The following is a 22,193-nucleotide window of genomic DNA, read 5'->3' on the forward strand; positions in this document are numbered from 1 at the left end:
GTGATCAAGCTATCTAGTTACCAGGAGAACCTTTATAAAATTACAGAAAAATATACTTAATTGAGAGATATATATAGTATATCACACATATATTTTTTTTTTTTTATATTTGTTAAATTAAGCTTATTATACAAATGTGTCCACAAACAACTATCCTTAAATGTTGCCAGATAGTTCTGTATTGCACATCACTGACTGAGATTTAGCAATAGAGTTTCGGCACAGCTAAATACCGAATATCCTATAGGTGACTGCAGGCACTAAATGGAGGAAAAAGCATTAACAATTTAGGATAAAACCGGTTCCAGACAAGTTCTCGGTCATACATATTGAGTAGTCTGCAACTTTATACCAATTCCTTTGCTACAAAGAAAATAAATGTAAATGCACAGCATACGATAAGCAAAAATGTTGGGGAAAAAATTAAGCAGTTATGTGCAAAAAGGCGAGTGTCAGATACAAGTGACCTACATCATGCATCATTACACTTTTTCTACAACTGTACACTATTTCCTACAATATGCAACCTCAGATGGCTGAGGCTCCATATGCAAGGTGCAATACTGAGGAAAAAAGTAGCAAAACTGAAACTGTAGCACAAAACAGATAGGTGTATGAGGACACATCTGTAGCTGTAAAAGAGGTATTGGCTATAAATGAGAGTGCTGTTCAGAGCTACATTTCTAAGTACACTAGGTGTCCATTAAAAGTTCCACAAGGAATGCAATGCAAATTAATTGCTGGAATATAGTAAGTCACAGAAACCCATTGATTTCTATTCTTACCTCACAAACAAGATATATATATATATGGCTTACAGGATTCTTCCATCTTCTCACAACAGCCCTGCTGTCACACCAGAGGTGGGACTGGCCAGGGCTTGAGCAATAATGATCAAATGATCTGAGCCCCACTCATTGTCCAGTGGTTTACTCAAGAGGTTCATTATTGAGTGAGTTACGGCAAACTCAAAGTTTCAGCATATAATTTAGTATCTTCCCAACCACTTATACAATCTATATATACACCCTAATTTATGGAGAACAGAATGATTGGTACCTTGGAAATCCTGACTCCTTTTATCAGTTCTCGCACAGCTCTGATTGGTTGGCACACCAGAAATATCACACGCATGTATGGGTGTTTCCTTCTGTCATACCTTCTTGAAGACCATGACAAAGCAGAGAAGAAAAAGACGAAATGATGCATATATGGGGGGCATCTTTTGATGGGGAAATGCACAATAGTTAGTGGCCAGGGTTGCACAATACAAAGGGACAGATTATGTTTACATTATGGTTTGTGGGTAGTACGTATTGCTACAGATTTACCGATCAACCCTATGACAGAGCACATAGTGTTGCCGGTCCTACATGGAGCAATCCATTGCAAAGAGAAGAATAGCCTGTGGTAGACATTAGCCAACATCATCACTAGTGTTGCATAGCACCTATGTTAAGTGCCAGCATTGTTGTGCTAGGCACTTAAGTCAGGAGATGCTACTTACATCAACTAACATCCAGTGCAAAACTACAGTAAATTATATTTCCTGATTGTAGTGTTGGTTGTAATGCAGATTCCAGTGATAGCAATCGGTTACTTTTAAACCATGTAAAAAAATAAAATAAAGAGAATTAGTCATAAAGAGTTTATCCATGTGTTTAAAAAACTTTCTACTCCACTTGTGTGAATCATACTGCAACAAACCCTACCAAAGGGTGACCCATGCAAAACTCACGTACATTCCATACAAATTAAATTCCGGTACCCAATATGATAAATAAATAAATTGCAGAATAAACGGTCTAAATTGAAAAATGATGCATGTAAAACATGGTTTTCTTACTAAAAAGAAAAGATAGGACTTTACTGATGACAATTTTTTTTATTTCACAGTAGAAGGACAAAGCAATAACTACTGATTTTATCATTTAAACAAAAAAATTCAGAGCCTGTTTTTACCTCCTGAAAAATTTCCTGATTTTGGGTGAAAGCAGATTGGGTTCGCATAAGACTCATTTTTGCAACCACGATCGCAAAAAAACAAAACAAACTTAAGGTCATCAGCAGGTCCAAACAAGGGCATATTAAAAAAGGTATATGTATTTTATATAGTATTTAAAGCTTCAAAGTTTAATTAAAGCCATTTCAGAGCTATGGAATTAAGGAAATCTCCCACATAGTAATTAAATGTAATACATATAGGTTTCTCCTTTTTTCCTGGTTGCGTTGGCAGTGCCAGGTACCGTTCATGTTCATCTGTTGCAACAAGCATCTTTCTCAAAATGTTAGTGTTATTCATATGAACAAATCTACTCTATTAGCTTACACCTATCAAATTGATGTGAGACATTTGTACACCTGTGTAAAAAGTGCTACAATGCAACAGCTGCTGCTTTTTCACACCATATTCCAAATGCCTTATCTGCAACTTTGAATGGTTTTAAAACTTAATTATGTGTGGATGAAGGGGGTTATTTAATTGGAATTCCAACTGTCGAAATATCGGTAATTCAACAGTCAGAACTCAATCTTCTGACTGTTGCAACAGTTGTAGATAGTCTAAATTCCAGAAGCCATTTAAGACCATACAAATTCTAATCAGCATGCCTTCAATGCAGTCGAAACCTGACGCATGTAATAGAGGTGTGCCGATATATATATTGAAAAACACTGCACTTTACTCCTTTTACATTCGACCTATTCAATTATAGTGCTGATTTTTCAACTGTTGAAACAAACACCACATAAAAAAAACCCACGTGTTTCCAGAGAAATTGTGTTAGTTTTCGACTATTTTGTTTGGCATTTTGACAATTGAAAAAAGTTTTATTTTTTTTCCACTGAATACACCCAAAGAAGAAATAAAATTTGAATAAAAAAAAAAAAAAAAAATTAGGTAAGCAACTTTTCTTAGAGCACCTCAGACACTCCAGCCGTCCCATGTATGTTGTACAACCAGTGAGAAGTGTATTTAAAAAAAAATAAAAATCTAAAATCTTAGTTTTCATCTAAAGAAAACCCACACACACCTTTTCACAAATATCAAAGTACATCCAGAGTGTGGAACATACATTATAAATCATGCTAGTCTCATTATGTATCAGGGACTGCGTATTACTGCAAAACTCGAACACCTATGTCCTTACCTGGAGTAAGTATCTGGCTGTTGACATGATCCAGCTGGGTCGCTTTGCCAGGTAGATCACTGCTCAGTTACTTTACAGTTCTACAAAAATGAACATAACTGGGAGGGGTGAAGGCTAAAATATATCAGAATACAGTAAAAATAATTTAGCAATTGGATTAATGACACGGTTTTACATGTGTTCCAATTTTATATAACAGTGGCATTTTACCAAGTGTAACTGCCAATGATGGTCCCCAATTTCCAGAAATAATTCTAGGATTTGATAACATTCATGAAATAAATAGTAACTGCACAGTAAACTTTTAGAGCTTTGTATGTGATTTTTAGCATTTACTTACTGAACTTTTATTGGAAAACAAAAATTTACAGATCTTCAGAGTAAGTAATTAATCAACCAACCGACTATAGTATGCATAAGCTGCAGATCTAAATTGTAATCATAAACCCATATACACTTAACCTCTCAATTCTTTTTGGAGGTAAGAATGGTTATCAGATTAATTAAAAATGTGCTCATAAACATACATTAAATAGAGTGATGCTAATAGTATTAATAATAAAATTCAGAAAGTAGGGAAAAGTCACTGACTTAAAATGTTAGATAATTATAAAGATCACGGCTGTATAAGTGATGATTAGGATACACAAATGTTTAAGCTTAATGCACGATAGGATGCTCAGATCTTTAAGCGTAAAAAATGTACTCTTGGGGCAGCACAGACGGTGTAATGGTTAGCATTATTGCCTCATAGCGCTGAGGTCATGGGTTTGATCCCCACCATGTTCCAAACTGTGCAGAGTTTGTGTATTCTCCCCGTCCTTGCGTGGGTTTACTCCGGTTTCCTCCCATAATCCAAAAATATACAGGTAGGTTTATTGGCTTCTAAGAAAATTAACCCCAGAATCGCTGTGTATGCATGTACATGTGGTAGGGAATATAGATTGTAAGCGCCACTGGGGCAGGGATGGATGTGAATGTTCAAATATGCTCTGTAAAGCGCTGCAAAATATGTGCACGCTATATAAGAAATTTAATAAAAAATACTCTAAAGATTGGATGACATGGGAAAGAAACATATTTGCACATCTATATATTCAGTTACCATCAAAAAAGTATATAAATTGTGTAACTTATATATGGTACTATTTTTATTGAATTTTCTCTTTATGCTTCAATAAAGGAAACTTATTGGAAAAAAAATGTAAATACAATAATGTTGAAACTGTACAAAAGCAGTAAAATATGCTTTGTACAGGTAGATTATACACGGCATGAAGTTCTACTGATCAGTCCATGTCAAATTCATACAATTCCCAGTTTTCAAGTATAATTGAGAGCTGTTGGAACAACTACATTAAAGTAAATCCTTTATCTCTATTATAGGCAAAATGTATATTGATAATAACTACATTTATTATTGAGAGTAATAAGTGCAAGTTCATTTACAACCAAAATAAAAGTAAAAAAAAAAAAAAAAAAAACTTAAGCCAAAATAATTAATGTTCAAACCAATTAGCTGTTGTTGCCTTCGGGATGAATTCACACTGAATTACATTTGCAGTCCAATTCCAAACTCGCATTGCTTTTACTGAAGAAAATTCAGGGTTCTTTGTTTTGTGCACACCCCATGAGGGTGTGGAAAGGTAGGTGAAATCTTTATTTTACAGGAAAAATGCTGTGACTTGCTTCAGTACCACTTCAAGACCCCCTCCTCCCTCCCATTTCGAAGTTTTCAGTTAATTTAATTAGGGAAATAAATATGTAATTATTGGAGTAAAAAAACAAACACAAAAACAATTTGTTATGCCTCAAAGACAATTTCAAAGAAAAATGGTTAAAGTACCCAAAAAACACCTTCTTGCTTAACACTTTCAAGGTCCAACATCTAGTCAGGCTCAACAGTCCTAGCGCTAGTAGCAGATCCAGTGGTGAGCCACTTTAAAATAAGAACATTAACACCGTACGTTCAATGTAGACCAGTTAAAAAAAAATTAATAATTTTTTTAAAATTAAACCAGACTGTTTGAATTGCAAAAAGAATTTAGACTACAAAAGTTTAACCCCTTTATTACAAATTGTATTCTCACCCAGGTTATTTTACTATATGATCATACATTACATGTCAATTTTTGCTGTTGTACCCACGGAAATGAATGATACAATATTATTTTAAGACAATAAAAAAAAAAAATTACCATTCATTTTTTCTAATACGACCAATAAAATATAATTAATGGCTCAAGTGAAATATGGAAAAAGGGTAACAGAGCAATTTAACAGATTTTTTTTTAAATACAGAAAATTAACAAATTTTACCAACTTTTCACTGCCTTAATGGGGATATCGCAGCCCAACAAGCATCACCTTTTATTAAAAGTAGAAAACCTAACATTAAAAATTAAGAAACCCCCTTTTATTAATTGACACAATATGGGGGAGAAATGGGTGTGCCCCATGAGTGGATTTTTGTGTACGCTGTTAAGTCTGGTGATCCACTATTTGAAAGAGGCTTCCCTATTTGAAATTGCCCTCATGCATCTACAGCAATGACATCACAAGTAGGTACAGATGCTCCCCAGTGTCATCAGCCGAGGAGGAGACACCAAAATGTCAGCTTCTAAGTGATAGGAACAGTGTGCTGCAGTAAACTTTATGTGCACCACCCTGCTACAGTCACAGCAGTCTCCAGGGACAGCATGCACCTACCAGACCATCAAAAGTATGTGGGTCCCTTTATGCCGGTGTGCAACATCATGTGTCACACAGACGTTACTGACTCTGGTCTACGGACCCGAATGGGGAAATAAAGAAACAATGTACTCTCCTTATTGCCTGCAAAACCGGGCACATAACCACCTTTTACCCCTTTTCATTACCTACACATTAAAAAAATTGACTGTCAACTTGAAGTCAGTGCCTTGTCAGCACAATACAGGCACACTAAAAATAGAAATTGTGGGATTAGGAACAATTTTAATGTATTCGCCCCATACAATATGCCTAAAACAAAAACTATGAAAATTTTTGGTGAACATGCCTTCAAGGAAAATGGTGTCTCCACTATGTAAAAAAACAAAACAAAACGTGAACACAGGTGAATCTACATCACCAGGTAGCTTAAGAACAGTTATTGCCTTCAAGTTACTCATTACTTAACAAAATGGGGGGGGGTTTGGAGATTTCCTGAATTTCTTGGCACTTTTCATGCTGCTGAGCAGATATAATCGCCAATTCCCTTTGTTGTGCTTTGCTGTCGAAATGTCTGGATTCTGCTGAAAGAAGAATTTTCTAAACACATTTAATAAGAAAAACAGTTATGTTCATACCATCTCTGTTTATTGAACAATACCAATTTACCTACCAAGAACGTCAATTATAAAGGAAAAAACCACAGGTCCAAAAAGAACCAATAAATTAATAAAGTTTGATTTAGGCATTAAAAATATACATTTGATATGTGGATCCATTTCTACAAAGTGCGTCGCATAAGTTACACCTACTTACAACAAGGGTGTAGTTTGTCGGGTTGGATTTGGTCTATGCACACCAGACTTTCTATATGTAAGTAGATCATATGATTTTTAAATGCTACACAACACATTCATACCGGCACAATTTGGATATTAGAATTCACACTTCTACAGATTGCTCATGACCCAACACCAAAGACTTGCCCATGTTATTACAGAATATTGGTGTACACAGGCTGGTGTTCCATCACCTTTTGCGTGTATTTAACATGTTAGTTAATCCCAACGATTTTTATCAGTTCATCAGTCTTGTTCGGAAGCTACACGGAAGTGTGGCCAATTTACATTAGTCACCTAAAACAAATTGCTATTAAATTCTTGACAGAATACAGTAAGATTTCCTAGTACGTAGCCGCTAAAAACCACACAGGTTGCACTGAACATTCCAAGATATATTTACAATACAGATTATTTTGTATTAATACAATAAATAAGAAATGTTCATACTTGTATAAAGTAAAAACAAACATCAATGCGATTAGTAATCGTAATTAATGATGAACAATATATATATATATTTTCTGCCCTGAAATACATTATCATCTAATACAGATTACATTTTATATGTTAGTTTCAAGAATCAAAGCACTTTTCATATGCTAAATTGAGCCTTCGTACAATGATGCAATTCTTTGGAGACTTCATTATTATTTCACCTCCAACTGTTGTCAGCTGAATTAAATTAAATAAAACAACATGACAGGCACATGGCATTATTAGCAGTTACTACATTGCAGAGGGAACATTATCATTTCCTCTGAAGATCTGCCAAGTCATACATGCATTTGTATCATCTCGATTAGATTACTGCAATGCCCTCTACCTTGGTCTCCCAGCAAAATAATTGAACCAACTACAGCTGGTACAAAACACAGCTGCCAGGCTGTTAATCAACCAGCCCAGTTCTAGCCACATAACTCCCATGCTCTAATCCCTTCACTGGCTGCCCATAAAATGGCAAATCATTTTCAAGATGAACTTACTGAGCTTCAAAGCCCTACATGACCAAGACCCAAGATACCTGAAGCAGCTTCTGATTCCACACTGTCCGTCGAGTACTGCGATTTGTAGATGAAGGACTTTAAGCAGTACCTAGATCTACCATAATTCATATGGGGGTTAAGCTTATAGCCATTGGGCTCCGACTCTATGGAACTCACTTCCTCGGTGCAGTTTGAGAGACCCTCCACTCTAGAATCCTTCAAAAACAAGACTCAAGACTTTCCGATATACTCAAGCACTTCTGTAATTCCCTTTAAGTATATTTTATAAAATCTTTTATGTACTTTATTGTTCCGGTACGGAATTGCATTCATTCTATATTTCTGTTAAGTGCCACTTTATGTTGGTGCAGAAAGGTCTGATAAAAGGACATCTTTATAGCATATGGGGTTATTGTCAAAGGTGGTTGATAGTGGAGGACAAAAGGTTATTTAAGGAACGAACAAATCACAAACATGAGAATATACATATTACTGAAATACCATTAAACATTAAATGACAAAATTGGTCAGTCCATAACATTGAAGAATCAACTCAAACCTACTCATACATGCAGTAGTACAGATTATAGTGTAGGCATTTCCACTGTAAGCATTTGCAAAAAAATATCAACATAGTTATTGATTTGTGAGGCACCAGTTCTCTGGAACACTGGACATAGGGCATAACAAAGTATAGTTTAAAAGCTGTGCAAACAAAGGGTAGGGTGGTCCCTACTCAGGAGAATGTGCAGTCTAGTTAAATCTCACTTGGACTTAGAGATACATTAGTACTACTAATATTAAAAAGAAAAAAAATATTTTTCTCCTTAATTCTTGTAAAGCTCTATAAGATTTAGATCAAGTAAAATGTACAATTTCATACAACGCTACAAAAACGTATGGTTGTCTTTTGCTATGCTGGAGAATGTAGATAATGGGGGGTTATTCAATCATTGCTGCAATGATTTGCTGATCAGTATGCAATCATGGGCGTTTTCAAAAACATTTTCTTGAGTAAGTTTTTGCCCATGACGCTTCAAATGGGTGAAAACGGACTCAAACATACTAAAATGGCTGTGAAATGGGTGGATCCATGGCAAACACACCAATCCATATGGTTTTAAGATGTGCCAGATTTTCTCCCAGGCAGAAAATAAAACGGCACAGAGATTGAATCTAACTAGACCTAAAAAATGGATGAAAACTGCAGATTTTTTGCCTGGTGGAAAATCTGGCAGATGAAATACCCCCAATTTCTGATCCAAAAGAGTAAGAAAGGGACGTCATGGAGCTCCACAGTAACGCAAACCATTAGCTGTGCCGTATATTTTAGCATCAATAGTAAAGCACTAACACCTTTTTTGTTGTACTGTGACAGTCGGCAATGCTGGCTGTGTAGGCTATGTCTCTCCACCTTGTATCACTGAGCTCATGTCAGCATTTATTAAAGCCAATGCACTGAAATCTGGCAGCTTGATAAGGTCACAGAATGTTTCTCAGGAACAGAGCGAACAAGCGAATACCATTGTTCACATTCAAGAATATAATGAGTCCAACTTAGTAAACTGCGTTATCTTAACCTGTATACACTGGTTAATGCAGATAACTACAGTATAATATGGCTGGGTGCAAATTTATAGATCATCAACAAAACATCAAAAATTAACATTATATTTATGAATAGGTTATTTTAAACCCTTTTAAAATTTTGCAAAAAATGCTTAGCATGGCCAAGACACTCAACCACAGAATTAGTTGGATGGATTCTTAGATTTTTTTTTTTTGCCACAAAACAATTTGTATAAAGTAGCAATTTAAATCTCTTAAGAAAAATCACAAGGCACGGCTAAGATTCCAACCCATCACATGGCTTAAATGGGGAAGTGTATGTTGATTCACGTATTCTGTGGAGAAGTTTGGGCTTAATTAAAACAATATGCTTCACTTAACTCTCACTTGGGATTTGACGTATCAGTTATCCATAGATCTGTTGTAAATTCTTCTAATATATGTGGTTTAACATGTAAATGTAACCAAAAGAAAATGTAAGTGTTTAGTTAAAACTATCTCAGGAGTTTTTGGCACTCTTTTACTATGGAAGAAGTGATTTGTCACAAATACAGTTACAGTCACCTCCCAATTTATCAAACATACACGTCTTAACAGAGAAAGCCATGGCCAGAAACACAAAACAGTGTAAAAATAAATGGTATAAAGCCCAACACGTCTTAAAACATTCTTGTAGATTTGTGCAGACAAAATAAATAAAATCAAGGGACTTTTATAGGAGGTTATATTATCATAACAGTAAAAAAAAAAAAAAATAATAATAATAATAATAATAATATATATATATAAATATATATATATATATAAATAAAATATTTATATATAAAATATTTATATATATTATATTTATATATATTTTTTAAATATTTATTATTATGTGCTGTTTAATAAGTTGTGGCAATTTTCGTATTAGAAATGAAATCTTACATGACTAATACCATCATGTGTGTGTATAAAACATTACACTTTCAAAAACCAAAAGGAGAAAAAGAATTTTCTTTATGGTGTGCTTGAAAATAAAATAAACTTACAATATACACATTAAAATTCTTAATCACAAAATAATCTGAATATTTCAAACCGACAGTAGATACAATTATTTATAAATCAGAGAATAGTGAAGAAACAAGTTTTTTGTACTATAACTCTGCTATCCTTATCATAAATTACATTCAACACTTGTGTGTTGTTTATGTAAATTTATGTTGATGACAGCAATAGTGTCAACCATTTAGGGGAGTATTTAATGTTTAGGTCACGGCGCGTCCCGTTCTAGGTCAGCTCGACCGAGAACATGCAGGTGGGATTCAATGTCCCACCTGCCAGGGAGCGAGAAGGGGACGTGGCTGCGAGTTGCAGCTGGGAAGAGGTGAGCTGCAGCCGGCAGCTCGTCACTTCCCACCCGATCTTGGCAGAACGAGCCCGACAGCTAGTGAAGTCGGGCTCGTTCTGCCGAGAAACCCTGCTCAATGCTGTCGGGGAAGACCGCATTGAATAGGGCCCAGCAACCAACTCCCCATGGGGAGATAGTCGCCGGCGATTGAATACCCCCTTAAAACGTCAGACTTTTTGTAATTGTATTTCAAATGATGAAACTCAAAGATGTTAAAAAATAAATAAAAGATACATTTGTACCAGAGATTTATGAAGCAATAAATAAGTGATATCAAATGTATCAGAGTAGTATATATTTAAAATGATATCAGTCACAATGCTCCACATACATGTGTGTATGACAACAGATATGCAATGCTAAATAGGTTAATATCAAGTAAAGTCAGTATAAAGTTGATGGATACAAGTTCTATTGTATTAAAAAATAAGTAACAGTACTGAATAGCTATAGGGAGGGTATTCAAGGCAGCAAGTAGGCTACAATTTACGCAAGAGTGTTTGTTTGTGGTGGTGAAGTCCAAATGTTTCAAAAATGACCATATACAGGTTATTACTATCATTTACGCTAAATCTTGAAAAAAGATCAACCGATTTAGATACTGGGTCAAAACAGGTTAATTAACAATCATATTTAAAGGATACATCTACTTGATGCAAACAAAAGGGTGATGCCCTGCCGAACAGACTCCAATGATTTCCTTGAGTCGACTCATTTGATGACTACTGGAACTTGAGGACTTGGTACTGCAATGCCAATAGTATTGCTATGGAGAACAGAAGCATAGTCTCTTTCCACAGATGAGGCACTTTCATCATTAAGTGGAACATTATCCTTCTTATACATAATATTTTCCAAAAGCAGCAAGCTGCATAGTTACATCATTCAACCTGGATTTTATTATGGTCATAGTGCACTGAATTGAATGTCATCTTAAACTGGGCATACACTAAACAATTATTTGGCAGACAATCTGCCGCTGATTGGCATGTCAATCTATTAATGGATAAGATTAAATAGATTGTTATTTATGGGGTGTAGACAATCTTAAATTTTTGACATGTTTTCAGTTCGATTTTGCTTCTAGAAGCAAAATCGAATCAAAGGGTTTTTAGCCGCTTTCGATCTGCAATCGATCCCGATGCATGTCCAGTTTGTCTACATCAAGTAGAAAAATATATTGTGCAGGCAAGACTATCGAATACAGTAAATCAAATGTGTACACTGGGAAATCGAAGGCAAAAGTACAGATTGAATGCCAAATTAATCTAAAGCAAACTTAAGCCTGACAGATTATCTGACAGATGATTGTATAGTGCATGCCCAGCTTTAGAAAGAATGTAACCCCTATTTTTGTTTATCAGTGGGTCAACCTTGGATACAATAATAAAAAAAAAAGAAGACTGTACAGTTTATTCAAATTATGTAGATTGTTTCAAAAAATTGTCATGCCTAACACTTCTTTATGGACACAAATTGATCCACAAACTCATATAGAGAACCAGATTGCACATCAAAATAATTTTTTAGGGATTGCAATAACATATATAATTAAGCCCAACATAATATAGACCACAGATAGTATCATTATCAACTTTATTATTATTTATATTAGAATTATTTTCTCCATTTTCGACCAAAGAAAATCAAACTAGTGTAGTGTAGGGCATGTGGAAACAAACTTTAGCTTTTTTTCAAATTTGAAGCCTCATTAACAAATTAGCAGGTTTCAAAAATAGGGGTGTTTTTGATGTAATAACTGTGCTTCATTGTTAAACTATTGATATATTTCTACTATTAATAAAAATTTAAAGAACCTTTACCAATAACAGTGGTTAAACTAATGAAATGTGATATAAAAATATTAAAAGGCCAATTCATTTTTAAACCACATTATACAAAGTAATCCATCACCACATTTGCCTATATTGTGGGGATCTTCCTAAAAATATTCCACCCACACGGCACACCCTAATTTGAAATTATCTTACAGATGATAGATGCCTCAACCCAATCTCTTAGTGAGCCAATAAACATTTTGTATTTAAAAGTCCCTGTAACATTAGATATCACTAACATTCTTATATACAATAGGGTCAGTGACACGGTGTGTAGGCGCTTTCACCATGAATTTTTTTTGTTTGCTTTACTACAGTTCCAAATTACATTTTTGCTGGACTGTATTTTTTTTCCGATATTAGAAGAAAATTTGGATTAAAAAAAAAAAAAAAAAAAGACAATTTTTTTTTTTCATTTGACAATTTTTTTAAAAAATATATGGGCAAATATGCAAAAAGGGATGCTTTCTTCAATGAGTTAGAGGCCCATCATCCTGTCACTGCCACTTTATTTCATCCAGACCAGTCAGTGTCATCCTAACACCATCAAGTGGGACTCTTTTTTACATCACTGCAATCCTAAAGTTGGATTAATTCCCCAAGGTGGAATCAATTGGACTGTGTATACTATACTGTGTATACTACACAGTAATCCTCCCCATTGCAATAGGCGACATAAATAGGAACGGATGATTTTTAGTTTTCATCATTTACAGGTGCCAGTGGCGTCAATATTGTGGTTTTTAATATCCTTGATTTTATTTCAAGTGCACAATAAAATGATCATCATTTAAATTACTCATTGGTATATTAACGTTACTTTTTGCTTTTTTGACCAGGAACTTCTAGATATAGTAATGCAAGCAAGTGACAACCTCTATATGTAACTCAGAAGTCTATTGCAAGGATATAAAAATCAAAGGTACTTCTTGAAATGCTCTAAGCAACATGAATCAGAACACACAATTTATATAGCCTTGTGTGGCAATGTAGAATATAACTAGTCAATATGTCAGATTTAAATATAAGAACTGGAGCAATAATTGATATGGTCAGATATGCAAACTGAATACGCACTTGAATATGCACGACTGTAGACTTATTACTCATTGGCTAATAAAAAAGTATATTTCTCATTATTATTCTATATGTGCAGAGCTGGTACATCACACAAAATATATTTAGCACAACCCTCCCACCAACTGTTTTATGCTTTAAACAAAAACAGTTGATTTTCCTATTGGTACACTTTAAAGTTAAGGATCTTAAAATACTCACATTACAAAAGTAAAAGAAAAAAACAATTACTGAAAATATAATAATAATAAAAAAAAAAAAAACTGAAAATAGTTCTGTATGCATGTTTAGGATCATAAGTGTTTTTTTTCTGTCTTTATAGTTTAGCTGATGCTTTATAGTTTTGTTCCCTCCATTATGATGATATTGCAGTGAACAGTATACAGTAAAATTATGAAAAATAAAATAAACTCCTTAATTCTAAACACTAAAAAAATCAGATAAAGTTGGTCAGGCATCAAAAAATAAAAATAAAAAAAAAGAAATTATAAAGTCTAGACAAAGAAATCCTGCCTTTAAAATTGCTTTATTAAACAATTCAAAAGGATGTCTTGTCTTTATTGTAATTATATAACTGCACATTTTACACCATTACTACAAATAGATTTCACATTCAGCTTTTACAATGAGGAGTGATCAATCGCATAAGTCAAAACACAAAATGAGTTACATAACAAAAAACTACTTCATATGCTAGAATTAAGACCAAAACAAAAAAGGTTATATAAAAAAAAAAAAATGCATTCCACTGGAATTTTTTGACTACATAATATGGATGGACATACTAGTAACGGCGACGTTTGTTAGATGCATCAAAGTTTCCCCCTTGGCTTCCTCTACCATAGCCACCAGGTCCACCACCAACTGCATTTACACCACCCATTGCTGGCTGAGCAGCTTCAGTTCCTGCTCTGTTAACCATGTGAGATCCCATTTGTGATGGAGATGGCTGTGAGAATCTATCATTGCGCTATAAGTGCATTCGTTCAATGCGCAGTCCCATAAGATTAAGATTTGTCAATATTATTGGAAATATTCACAATGTGCAGTGATGATGTTCAGAAGATAATCCGGCGGAGTCGTACATAGAAGGAAGAAAGGAGCATTTAAATTAGTAACTATTTCATGAGAAAAAATAAATTAAAATAAGAAATGTAAAAAAGATATCTAAGTAGTATATTTAGTGGCAAAGGTTTAAAAATCAAAAGCACTGACTAGTGATTTTGTGAATAATGCTATTTCATCACTAATATGTATGTAAATACTAAGTATAATAGACAATGATATTCTTTGCTCCTCATACAAGTGAAAGGGTATTTACTGCACACATTAAACATTGTTTAAATATCCAATAAATAAAGCATATTTATATAAGGACTACATTTACCATGTTGAAATTGGTTAGAGCCTAAAGAAAAATGTATAAATCTGTAATGATGGGTCATCACAAAATATAAAAATGTATGTAGTTAAGCAGGTCAATTATTAAAAAAAAAAAAAAAGTTTAATCTACTAAAAGTATTCACATTATAGCTGTGGCTAAAATATTCTGAAAAGATAAACTGAGATAAAGTGGGAAATATATATATATATATATATATATAAAACAATTGTATATTTGTCTGCTTTCTTCCATTAAATTGCCTATATATCACTACTAATTTATTTACTTTGAAAATACTATTTTTTTTAAAAACTAGTCACACAAGAGTATAAATAACTTATCGATGTGTTAAACACATTTCAAATAGCAAAACGCATAATCTACACACTGTACTGTTATTTGATTACATATAGTTTTTGAAGAATCATTCTCCCTTTGCAAACTGCGGGTGAAAATCAGTGTATAATGGTAAACCTGAAGCACTATAAGAAAGCATACATAGTATTGATTATTCTGCTTTCGTAATGCATTACAAGGTTTAATCATTTTTTACACAGTATTCATAGCTTTATCTTACAAACATTTCAAAAATAGCCACTAAACAGCACCTAAGGCTTTCTTAAAAAAAAAAAAAAAAAAAAAAAAAAAAAAAGTTTTAACGTACCAATCCATTAAATTTTTAAAACCGGTACTAGAAAGAACTTTGGTCTATGTAATGAAAGAGTGGAGAAATCATTACAACTAAACTAAAAGACCGTACATATTTAAAAATGAACCTTTTTAAAAGGTATCTTCGTTTTGGTGAGTACCATGCACAAGATTATTTTGGAAATCCAATGTTTGAAAAAAAAAAAAAAAAACTTAAATATTTTTAAAAACTACATTCCCTTAGATACTACATTTTTTTTTAAAATATATATACATATTTGCCATAAAGGCTTAGCATAACGACGAGTATGACATTTCTATCCAGTGCTTGAAACAAACTCATGAGCAAAGATTATGTTCACATAAAAATAGAAAAAATAAAATAAAAATCAAGTTGCAGTAGAAATCAACCTATTGACTGTTGACCTAATAATTTTACACCCATATCAGAATGGAGTGCTGATTATATTTTGTTATAATATACAAAAAAACTATTACAATTAATCAAATATAAAATTTAGAATAAGGCTAGTTAAGTATTGAATAAAAAAATAAAAAAAGTTCAAATAGACACTCAACTCTCCACAAACACGCAGTAAAAAATTAGATTAACAAATGCATTAAAGATGATCTAACTTCTGCTAATAGCATGCTAAAAGGTTTGTTTTATTCTCAATATAACTACATTTTATAAAAAATAGGCAGAATTGTGAAAATGGATTAATACTGTTTACAAGGGAAAATGTTATTAAAAAAAAATTACAAATATATTACCACTTCTCCATTATCAGGCATCATGGCAGCTCCCAGGTTGGCAGCTCCTTCAGAGCCCATCGAAGGAACAGGTCCAGGACCCATTGAAGGGCTTGCAACAGTTGGTCGGTTGGTCATGTTCATCCCCATCATTGGAGGTGGAGGTGGTGGTGGAGGAGGACCTTGGCTACCAGCAGGTGCTGGGCTATAGGTATCTACATAAAACAATCTATACTTAGAACTGTTATTATTCTTTAAGAAACACTAAGTATTTCACAACTGTTAATCTTGGATAGGCTTAAAAACAAAATCAGGTACAAACTGCTCTTACATTCAACATAAAAAAACAAACAAAAATACAGCACCTAAAAGAACCCCATTCACTAGTGCAGGGCTGGGCGATTGCGGCCCTCCAGATGTTGATGAACTACACATCCCAGCATGCCTTGCATCAGTTTCAGCATGGTCACATAGCAAAACTAATGCAAAGCATCCTGGGATGTGTAGTTCATCAACATCTGGAGGGCCGCAATTGCCCAGCCCTGCACTAGTGTGATTTGGGCACCTTCCATCCGATTCTGGAGAGAGAGAGATCGGGCCAAGGAATCTGATGAAAAGTGCCCAAATTGCATGTGTTTAACCTCCAATTCCGATCCACATCAGATCAGAGCTTGAGATCCTCACTGCAGCACCAAGTATCCATCAGATCCCACAGACAGCAAAAGATTTTGGCAGCAAGACAAGGTCTTGCTGCCAGGTGAGATGGTGGGGTACTGCATGTGAGGTACAGAATGCGATGCTTTGCTGTAGTGGATGGGGATCTTAACTTTTTAAATGTAAATATTTCTTTAAGAGTATAGATGTGTTTCCAGGACACCCAAAAATGTACTTTAGTTCTCCGCGCCCAAAACATTAAAGCACATAGACACCATTAAAACTGTTAAACTCGTGTTGACCATTTCCATGTCGACCTACTGCCTGTCAACCAATTGACTGTTGACCCAATAATGTACACCCATATCAGTATGAAGGCTGGTTATAACATCAACCAGATACAGAAAATAAAAAAACTTTATTTACAGCATTATATCTATACCCATGCCTAAAATGCTTCATTTTTTGGTATATACAATCATGTAGGACGTACACATCAGCAATATATTATTAACACCTTACTGGAACGTTAATGTTCCACATAAGTATCTGCATTCATAGAAATTGACAGAGTGTGCCAAAATTAATTTAATGTAAATCGGTAAGATTATATGCAGGCCTATAGAATTACAGCAAAGGAGTATTGTAACCAACATAGAAAAATATTTTAAATCGCCAAGATAGCATCTAGAGCAATGAGGTGGAACAGGCAGGTCAAGGACTGCAAATAACTCATGGAGATAGTTCACATGGAACCCAGCTCCTTTCTACTTTATGTCCAGCCAGACTCCTCTTCTACTGTATGCCCCACCTATTGCCCCAACTACTAAAGAGTTGAGAAGTTTAAAATGCTTTTTAAAAAAGGTACAGTAAGTGAGTTTATTTGGCGTAAATGGGATTTTAGTGCATATGTTTGGGATTTGGATGAGTAGATACTGAGCACTCATGAGAGAATTTACTAATAATGCTGGACATACTCTGTTAAATTATCAGCCTAATCGGACAAATTGATTAACAGTCTAATGCTACAAGTGAGCACTTATTGATCAGTTTGTCGGACGTGCAAAATCTTCCAGCATGTCCAAAAAGTCAGACAATTGGTGCTCCATATTCAACTATCCAACCTTCAATATCATTGCCATAACTAGGCATTGTTTAGCAACAATATTGGATGTTTTCAACATGTCAAATAATTGGTATGTCATTTCTGACATGTTTATCTGAAGGTGTGTTGTCCAGCATATGGTTAGAAGCTCAACACGTGACAATTGGAAGTATATCCAGTTACTCAATACGGATTTATAGCAATAAAAGAGACATTGTATTCGGAACCCATCTGATACAGATTTTGCACTATGTAGGACGCGACACCTGGTGCTGTGTATTTTCTCATCAATTTTGCCTCTTCGTACACACACACACACAAAGTAATCAGCATTAGGTTTCCTTGGTTACAAAGGAACATTGAGGGGTATATTAAATTCCAGACAGAACTACCTTCTTCAAGGGTTTCCGACCTATTCAATTCTAGCTGCGTTTTTCTGACTAATCGGAATGATCCGGCCTGTCAGAAACCAGGTGGATTGACGAAATAGCTGCCAATCCACCTGCTTTTAACGGAAATGGGGCCAAATCCAGCAGGTTTTGGCCCAGTTTCCGGCAATCTCAATCAGACTTGAAAAGATGTCGGATTGAGGCATGGAGTATGGAGCCGGGTGAGCAGCAGCAGCAATACGCCAATACAGCTAATCTGCTCATCGCTCGCGGGGTAGAGGTGGCCAAGGTTATCCAGTAAATAGTGTAATTGAAATTTATGTTAAGACCTCCCTAATAACAAATTAAAGTAAACTTTTTAAATATTAAATACAAATTCTTAAAGTTCTGATTACAAAGATTACCAAGGGAAAAACAATTTAATATTAAAGAATTGGAATGGATGTTTTAAAAATAAAATAAAAAAGTTTTTTGTTTTCAGTAAAAATCCCTACCTCCCATGTTTATTGCTCCACGGATGCCCATATCACCCATTCTCATTTCCTGTTCTCTCTGAAAATAAACATAGTTTTCATAGTCAACCTAAAAAACAGATTTACATTACAATTGCGGATGAACAAATCAAATTGATATTAGGAGTTACTTGCATGCACAATAATGAACAAATAATATGTTAGAAGTACAAACTAGCGTGAGACTATTTAAATTTGTCCAGTCAAACCACTTACATAGCCTACCTCAAACTAATGCCACTGCCGAAAGCAGTCTGTATGCAAAATTCATTCGTTGTAGTTGTAGCTTACCATATTGAAAAGGACTTTACCTCGCTTTATCTACAAATTGATGCAATTGTCAAAGCTCAGTTGATCATAGCCATTTTTGCACCTTATTGCAGTACAGTAGACACTTTGCCAATAGACATTTAGACTGAAAAATTATGCGGATCGTGACCCATTTGTTTTCAGGAGTCGTCCACAAAACACAGGTGGACAGTTTGCGAAAGCTTCAGTAAGTAGAGTGTGTTTCCCTGCTCCGGAGAGCTTACAATCTAAACCATGATAACATCTAGAGCTTACAATCTGAACAGTGCATAACCTGTCAATGCAGAATACAAAAACATTAAAATTGCCATTGTGATCAAAAACTACAAATTTAGATGTAGATTTCATATGTTAAGATCTTAAGAGATGTAGAAACAAGTCAGATCTGAGGTCTGCAGCCATTCTCATCAGTAACAGAATAAGATGTTCCACTGGACGAAACCAGGCCTATTTAAGTACTGCACGCTCGACTCATTTGGTAGAAGGATAGGAAAACCATAAATCGGACGTAGCTTAACAGTAGAGACAGATAATCGGTGCAGTTATTTTTTATATTCTGTAAAACTACTGAGCAGAATACATTTTAAACATGTTGGTTTCTATAATAACCTATACCAACTAAAACATGACCAAATAAACATATACATATGAAAAGTTAATTTGTAAAAATATTTACACACTATAAGAGTAGTAAGCAAGGGAAACCAACAAATAAATTGTTCAAATAAGGTTCAATTTCTATTATATACTCATGTACACATTTATAAAAGCACAATGTTTTATGATCCTGGCATGTTAACCAAGAATGAGGATACAGTCGGGCTAATAAGTGTCTAAAAACAAGTAGAAAATACATATTCCAAATTATAAAAAAAGAGCACAGAACAAATAACGCTGTTAAATAGTATAGCGAGTGGTGGACTTGTTTCAGGACGATCTTTGGGTGCACATTAATTCGTATATTGCACTCGCAACTGCCTGCAAACAGATCACACACACTGTGGCTACAAAGTAAAACACTGCAAAGACCTGGTTTGAATGTGCCACAAAAACTGACTGCTTGGCGCACATCCAACAACTGTACGTAGCAATCATTGTGGTGCTTTAAATATAAAACTTGCACTGCAGCTAGTCAAATGTAGATAGGAACCAGTGCATGTGAAACATATTTGCTATTTATCTTATTTGCGAGCACAGCAACAGTGGATCACTTCTGCACTGTGTGGGCAGACATACATCTCCCCCCCCCCCCCCCCCCCCTCCTCCCCATAACACACATGTAACTGCAGAAAATAAAGGGAATGAATTGGTGTGCTGGCAATATCAAGCAGCGGAGTGCCATTCCAGGCACCTCAGAAGCCTGACTCCGATGCAGAGTCTGTGTTGTCCCTTTGACTTTTGACCCTGCACCCTAGGAAAAGAAAGTGAATGAGATACTGTAGGACTTGCTCATGTCATCCGTTATTAATGCCCTGGCTGTAGAAGAGGAGTTCTAGGTGTCCAACTGCCCTAATATCAGGATTGGCGTTTTATTTCCATACTTCTAGGCAAAGCAGTCTTGATACTTGACGAGCAACACAACTGAACATTTGGATTTACGGTATCTTGATTGAAAAGCCCTCATGATTTTTACAATTGCATGTATATTGTGTCAAGTAGGGAGACAGATTTCATACTGATCCTTTTATTCACACAAATGAATGGATGTTTGTTATACATGTATATTTATGCACATTTTTACAAGTTTATTTAATAAAATACACATATTTATGGATATTGAGGTCCATTTCTCATACATTATTGGTGAATATTAGGTATTTATCACCGCACTCCCACGTTTACTTTAGTTTCCTGTGAGGTATTTACAAATGTTTTCGCCATGTTTTGGGTGGTTATGCTGCAGATGAATATTAAATTTTTTAATTTGATATAATTGGTGTGAATGGCGCTAGATAATTCATTGTGTATTTTATCCAAACCAGTTCACAATGAATACCTAAGGATCACTTTCATCGAAAAGGATCGCTCAAGTTAACATTTAAAAAAAAACTATATGAAAGGGTAAAAAAATAATGACCTTAAATATATAATGATGTACACCGTTGTCTAAGCAAACGTGTGAAACTATATTTCACATGCAACATAAAAGTGAAGTGGTCCAAGCCAACTAAAGTTGAAAGTAACTTTCATTTATATAGCGCACTTTCTCCAACACGACTCAAGGCGCTTTACAGACATCAAAACAACGCACATAATAGATAAGATTTGGGTAGTATTCAATAATACACACAAACATAAAATAAAGCCTTTAGAGCACAGTAAGCACAATGCAGTGTTGGTGCAGGCATTTTTGAAAATAAGTTCCATGAGTTGTGTATTCCACCTTAACAAGGTACCAGGTGTGGCAGCCATTTTAGGCGCACTTCCGTAGGATTAACCTGGGTGGAATATCTCTAGAAGAAATGTAGAGTAGGGTCCCAATAAGACAGTCAGGTCCATGTATTTTTTATCCCATTACCACGTGTACCAGATGAGGCAGCCATGTTGGGCGCACTACAAAGGTTACACTGTGGGTACCAGATGAGGCAGCCATGTTGGGCGCACTACAAAGGTTACACTGTGGGAGGTGAGCCATATAAAGGACCCAATCCAGATATGGGAAAGAGGATGGTTGTGTAGTAGTAGGATATACAGTGTATGGAAACAGCCACATGAAGCACATCCTGCCCGCAGAGGAACCATCCGAGGCACTGTGAAAAACACTGGCGGTAGGGTGTGCAACCTGTGGGGGTAGACATTACAGGACTAGCACACTGAAAGGGGGGTCATTTTGGAATCGCTATTTTAGTGTATTTAAAAAAAAAAAAAAGTATACGCTGTACATTAGCACAGTTTTG

The 22,193-nt window shown here is 34.9% G+C and overlaps 1 protein-coding gene across 3 annotated transcripts in view; it reads right to left on the reverse strand.

The window, feature by feature from the left end:
* PSPC1 (paraspeckle component 1) overlaps positions 1–22,193 on the reverse strand; it is a 71,019-nt gene that overhangs the window by 15,637 nt on the left and 33,189 nt on the right. Inside the window, exons 7-9 of one of the 3 annotated variants that reach the window (XM_083169928.1) lie at positions 18,970–19,027; positions 16,349–16,542; positions 14,050–14,512 (exon numbers count right to left, since the gene is read on the reverse strand). The exons of 1 other annotated variant lie outside the window; for it this stretch is intronic. In XM_083169928.1, coding sequence (XP_083026054.1) covers positions 14,327–14,512; positions 16,349–16,542; positions 18,970–19,027 — 438 coding nt within the window. In that variant the 3' untranslated portion in view covers positions 14,050–14,326. Of the gene's footprint in view, positions 1–14,049; positions 14,513–16,348; positions 16,543–18,969; positions 19,028–22,193 lie in introns of those variants that run through there. One more of the 3 variants, XM_083169929.1, reaches the window with a different exon arrangement.

The sequence above is a fragment of the Crinia signifera genome, chromosome 2, assembly GCF_055691185.1.
Source record: "Crinia signifera chromosome 2, ASM5569118v1, whole genome shotgun sequence".
Lineage (NCBI taxonomy): Eukaryota > Metazoa > Chordata > Amphibia > Anura > Myobatrachidae > Crinia > Crinia signifera.